At 38.3% G+C, this 5,911-nt stretch overlaps 1 protein-coding gene across 3 annotated transcripts; it reads left to right on the top strand.

The window, feature by feature from the left end:
• Nucleotides 1-843: 843 nt before the first annotated feature.
• On the top strand, nt 844-5,407 carry LOC133697765 (uncharacterized). 3 transcript variants are annotated; one of them, XM_062120523.1, is made up of 5 exons: nt 844-1,565; nt 1,695-1,806; nt 2,853-2,967; nt 3,571-4,596; nt 4,825-5,019. In XM_062120523.1, exons 1-5 carry the CDS (start codon nt 1,367-1,369, stop codon nt 4,852-4,854), a joined length of 1,482 nt encoding a protein of 493 aa, XP_061976507.1. In that variant the 5' UTR covers nt 844-1,366; the 3' UTR covers nt 4,855-5,019. The 3 variants fall into 3 exon arrangements, with proteins under 3 accessions (XP_061976507.1, XP_061976506.1, XP_061976509.1); XM_062120522.1 differs by having other exon boundaries at nt 848-1,565; nt 4,926-5,407; XM_062120525.1 differs by lacking the exon at nt 844-1,565 and adding an exon at nt 2,062-2,491 and having other exon boundaries at nt 1,693-1,806; nt 4,926-5,407.
• Nucleotides 5,408-5,911: the final 504 nt, after the last annotated feature.

Raw genomic sequence — 5,911 nt, 5'->3', positions numbered from 1 at the left:
AAGTTTCAAAGATATTTTTTAGCAGTAAAAATAAACACACCGTGAGCCTCACGGGATATGTAAGAAAAGTTGACTTCTATAGTCATTTATAGGCACTTAGCTTGTTATGATGTAAATAGTCGTCTCATGTTTTCTAACACGATATTGTATTAAAGCAAGGGAAGGCTATGTATTATTTATGATCTTTGTTTTCAGTTTTTTTATAAAAAACAAAAAAAAATATTTTGATTTTTTTGGTTGATAAAAAAGAAAAACCATCCACAACTGATATAATTTTTTGAAAGCCATCATTTGTTGAATTTTTATATTTTAAAAAGCAAAAAAAAATAATAATAAAAAAAGGTTTTCTCGTTTCAAATTTAGCTTTTAAAAGTAATAACAAAAAAAACATAAAATAAAAATAATAATAATAAATGAATACTGCAAGTAAATACTTTCAGTAATTCTTATATAAAGAGAATACAGCTAGTAATATATATATTTTTTGGATTAATATGAATGTTTGGACTAACTTGTGTATAACTCGATTTATTCTATAAATTTTAAAATTAATAATTATATAATTTTTTATTAACCATCGTGTTAGAGCTAATAATAACTGCTTTATATTGCCTGTTAAGGTAGGAGCAAAAGGAAAATGTTTCCCAAACAGAGCAAAGGAGAAGAACAAGAACAATAAAAGAAGTGAAGGGCACAACTGCATAACAACCTCACAAATCCAAAAATCCAAAAGCAACAACATTAAAGGAATAATAAAAAAGGGTAATATCGTGATAATTCATCCACCTAAAAAAGGATTTTAAAAGAAGAAGAAAATCTAAAAACGTAGGCTTTAAGTGAGAGAAAAGAAAACAACCACCAACAATCCTCTCTCTCTTGTATTGTCTCTATTATAGTTACAGTTGTCCTCTCCTACAAGAAATCCCACCACACTACACCACTCCCCATTATCACTCAAAAACCGCTTCCTTTTCTCTTCCATTTCCCTGACAATTTTACCCTCAACTCTTCCTCATAATTACACTTTAAACCTGCCACTCACCTCGTCCTCTCTACATTGAACATTCTCTTCCAAATGTCACTCTAGAATTTGTGTTTCTCCCCTCTGCTTTTGTGGCCAACAACGGAACTTGCTTTGGCTTTCTCTCTGAGTGCTTTGGCTTAGCAATGGAGCTCTCTTGAAGCCGTGCTCTGACTCTGTAGCTCTCAGCTTTGTAAAGCGAAGCAGCCACGGAATGCTGCGTTTTGAGTGCTTTTTTAGATCTAAGAGGCGTGAGTGAGAAGCGAAGCTTGGTTTCAGCTTTCGATCTGTGAAATTTTGAGTGTATTTTGGTTGGGGATTTTTTTTCCCTTCAGATTTGAAAAAATGAATCGTAGTTTTAGGGCACAGGACTCGCAAATGCAAATGCAAGCAGCAGTGGTGAAGCAAAGGCAGCAATTAAGAGCTACAATGATGAAAGAAAAAGAAGAAGAGCTTGCTTTATTTTTAGAAATGAAGAAGCGTGAGAAGGAGCAGAATAATTTGCTTTTAATTAATAACACTGAAGAATTTGATGCACCATTAGGTGACAATGTTTTTTTTTTTAAAAAAGTTATTGTAGATTACTTGTTACTAATCTTTTAGGTTTATGGTCCGGCGAAGATGATTATTTGGTTTAAATTCTTAAGTAATTTTGTTTTTCCAAAAATTGCAGGGTCAAAGCATGGAACTTTGCCTATATTTAATATTTCTTCTTCTACGCCTGTGAGGAAAACAGGAGCTGATGATTTTCTCAACTCCGAGAATGATAAAAACGACTATGACTGGTAACTAGAAGCTTATTCTTTTCCCCTCTTCTTGGTTTGATGTTTTTTAATAAAGTTTTTGATTAGCTCGATGTTTTGGTTCGTCAAGGTTCAAGAGTCATTATCAGTTTATTAAGTAAATCGAATTGAATAAACCCGCTGGAGACTGAAATTTAAGAAAATTGTTCTTTTTAATCATGCTTAAGAACAATGACCTCCCTATTTTTTTTTTGGTTGCTTTATCTTGGCTTTTCCAACTTGCTTTTCTTTCTGTAGATTTACTTGGTCTTTGTTTAGCTTGGATCTATCTTAAAGAAAAGACTTGAACGAAAGGGACCACCTGTTGAGAAAAAAGAGATGGAGAAGTGGCTTATAGTCATCAATAATTTGTGCTTTTGCTCGAAGTGGATGCACTTTGTAGATGTGACTGATGATAACATTGCAATACCTTGTATTGTTCGACAAATTTCTGTCATCCTCAAGCAGTTTGTACACTGCATGCTGTCCCTTTTATTCCTGTTTCTTGATTGGAAAAAGAGAAATCTGAAGATTTTAGTGGAAGTAACGTGACAATTTGATTTCTATTATAGAATCTGTAGTTTCCATAAACAATGCTAAAGTTCTGCTGCTGGAGTCATGGCAATCTAAGCCACTGTCTTTCATATGAATAAACTGGATGGACATCAAAATGTGATTCCTAGAGAAGGTTAGGCCTAGACTCTTTTCTTGTTCGGAGGCTAGGCTTCTGTAAGGTGGAAAGAGCTGACAGTTTCTCCTCATATATAGAAAGTAAAACTCGAGATCTTGAGTTGTATTGTCATGTTTTGATCATATTTCTATGGAATAGGCAAACTATCAATCTTCTCCAGTGTCATTTTCTGAGTTTGATCATATTTCCACAGCTTGTGGATATTGTATAATCAGTAGATAGACATGTCCTGTTGCCTAAGAACACAAAATAAATTCCATAGATTGAGCTTGCATGTGTATATTGTTTCACATGGATGTAACGAGCTGAGAGCAGTGCCACTAAACTGAAGTTAATGAGAGTTATCATCTGTTTTCAGGCTCCTAACTCCTCCCGGTACCCCTCTTTTTCCTTCTTTGGAGATGGAATCACAAAAGACCATTACGAGTCAGATCGGTACTCCAAAGGCCCGCCCAACTGCTCTGAAATCTAGAGTAAGAGCACTATTTTACAATTTTAAGCCCTCCTTTTTCTTCAGTGCTTTCTTGTTCATATTGTTGCATTTTACTAAAGTTGATTTATGCAATCCATTTTGTTTAAAGTGCAAACAGGCACAGTGCATTGTGGTCCTGGTTTTAGTTAAAATAAAAGATTGTGTTTGGAAGCATCTCAATTGCATATGATTTATTGCCCCATATCTGTTTTTATTATCAATAAATCAAACTATGTGAGTTTGTTATGGAACACTTGAAGCTTCTGATAGTCATTTATTGATCTGGTTCCTTGACGAGCACCAAACTTGAATTGAATTCTTGGATCCTCAATTTCACAAGATTGTATTGCCTTAAACATTCAATTTTGAAACAAAACAAAGAGTTTAAAACATTTGATACCATTTCTCAAATTTCTCCTCAAGCATCTATGGTAATTGTTAAAGAGTTCTGAAGCCTATGCTTGCCGCTTCTTCTCATGTAGTAGAAGTTGCTCAAATATCATGAAGGTGGTCTTCATTTTTCATCTTCTTTTCAGAATTTTCTAGGTCTTTTGATGAGTTCACAACTAATGTGTCAAGCGAATTCTGTTCATTGTGGTCATAGCTAGCTAACCCTCAGCCAGAGCCTGTTGCAAGGGGCAACTTGGTATCTAAACAATCAGCTTCTTCCCCTGGGTTGAACTCTTCAGGTGCAGCAATGCGCAGGCCTTCATCATCAGGTGGTCCAGGATCTAGGCCTTCAACACCAACCGGACGCCCCGCAGTGACTACAGGTCCTAAGCCTTCAAGATCATCAACACCAACCTCTAGGGCCACCCTGTCCTCATCTAAGCCCACAATTTCTGCAGCTAAGCTGACTGTCTCTGCAGCTAAATCAACTACTTCTACAATGAAGTCCACAGTTCCTGCAAGATCCTCAACGCCATCAAGGTCTACAGCACGATCTTCAACCCCAACTGCAAGGCCCTCTATACCTCCATCCAAGTCTACATCAAGGGCAGCAACCCCCACTCGACGACCATCCACTCCAACAAGGTCACCTAGCCTGTCTGCTGCTCCTGTTAAGTCATCATCTTCAGTTACCAGGTCAGCTCCTACTGTTACCAAGTCAGCTCCCACAGTTGCTAGGAATCCCGTGATGGCACGCGGCTCTTCTCCAACAGTGAAATCTAGGCCATGGAAGCCGTCAGAGATGCCTGGTTTTTCACTTGATGCTCCACCAAATTTAAGAACTTCAGCACCTGAACGGCCACTTTCAGCTACTAGGGGTAGGCCTGGAGCACCCAGTGCTCGATCTTCCTCTGTTGAGCCTACTCCTAATGGACGACCAAGACGTCAATCTTGCTCCCCGTCAAGAGGACGAGCCCCCAATGGCATTATGCACCCCAGTGGGAGCTCTGTTCCTGCATTTAGTCGTGGGCATTCAAAAATTAATGACAATGTTAGCCCTGTCATTATTGGAACCAAAATGGTCGAGAGAGTGATAAATATGCGAAAACTGGCACCTCCCAAGCAAGATGGCAAACACTCTCCTAGTGGTAATCTGACTGGGAAGTCATCATCTCCAGACAGCTCTGGCTTTGGAAGAACACTCTCAAAGAAATCTTTGGATATGGCCATAAGGCACATGGTATGTATATTCCAATTAGTTAGTTTTTTTTTTTTTTCAATTCACGACAAGAACCCTTGGTAATTGAACGCAACACACCAGATAGTGTTTCAAGCTGATAATTTCAGATCCTTTTATTCCATCAATTCACAAGTTCTATCTTCCACTTCTATATGTTGATTTGCGCCTGAGTTTTCTTGAAGTCAAACAAAATATGACTCGTTTTCTTATTTTATTACTTTCTTTCAGTTCCTTGGCAAGGATACTCATCTAAAGTGATGGAGAAGTTGAGTCAAGCAATCCAGTGCTTTATTCTGTTATTTATTCTGATTTTGTTTTGTATCGAGCAGGACATAAGGCGCACCATTCCTGGTAATTTACGGCCTTTGATGACTAATATCCCAGCATCTTCGATGTACAGTGTGAGATCAGGGCCCGCAAGAAGCAGGACAGTTAGTGTTTCAGACTCCCCTCTTGCAACGAGCAGTAATGCTAGTTCAGAAGTGAGTATCAACAACAATGGTCTTTGTTTGGATGGGATTGAACTAGAAGATGATATTGGCAGTGAGAGAGGTGGCCGGTCACCTCTACGAGGCAGATGATGCTCAGAATCAAACATTCCAGTTATGAACTCCATTTCTAAAATCTAATCTGTGTGTCTCCTTGTGGGTCCTCATCCAGCCTGACAATTGAAAGAGGAAACAATTTCCAGGAAAAAGAAACTGACCAAAATCTTCCCTCCATGTTTGATGTAAAGCTCGATAGATTGATTGGCGATTAAGTTTTATGTAATTCACGGTTCTATTATTAGGAAAATCAGTTATTAGCAGAACAGTCTTTATGGCCCATTTCTACAGGTGGGGTGTTCTGTAGTGGCATTAAGGAGTTGACATCCTCATTATCGAAAACCATGGACCACTCCCCCCATCCCACGGCCTTGCATAATCCCAATTTCTTTTCTGTCGCTCATCTGGCATCCCAATATGAAAAGAACCGGGTACATAAAAATTGCAGCGGCTTACTCCTTTTGGATTTCAGGCCCTGTCAAGGGAAGGAAACACAGAGAAGCAGATTTTCTGGGCTCGCATTTATGATTTACCTACCTAGTTTGTGACTAACACATAGTGGGATTTATTGCAGTATCATTATTGACGCCTGATGCCATCGGTTAATGTATTGAGCTGTTCAGATGGTGAAATTCTCAAAGAACTAGTTGTCTCCCTGAGGCATTAGTTCCAATGCAAAACTGCTAAAGGGAAGGTCAGGGGTCTGAAACTCATTACTCCTGGCGTCCTGGTGCACTACTGAAAATGAAGAAAATGGAAAAGACTTCATA

The sequence above is a fragment of the Populus nigra genome, chromosome 6 (assembly GCF_951802175.1).
Source record: "Populus nigra chromosome 6, ddPopNigr1.1, whole genome shotgun sequence".
Classification (NCBI taxonomy): Eukaryota; Viridiplantae; Streptophyta; class Magnoliopsida; order Malpighiales; family Salicaceae; genus Populus; species Populus nigra.
This window is presented reverse-complemented; position numbering and strand designations above follow the sequence as displayed.

Coding starts and splice junctions, on each gene's coding strand:
- LOC133697765 (XM_062120522.1), top strand. CDS start 1,367: ATGAATCGTAGTTTTAGGGCACAGGACTCGCAAATGCAAATGCAAGCA. Junction 1,807..2,852: donor GATAAAAACGACTATGACTG/GTAACTAGAAGC, acceptor ATCTGTTTTCAG/GCTCCTAACTCCTCCCGGTA. Junction 2,968..3,570: donor CAACTGCTCTGAAATCTAGA/GTAAGAGCACTA, acceptor TTGTGGTCATAG/CTAGCTAACCCTCAGCCAGA.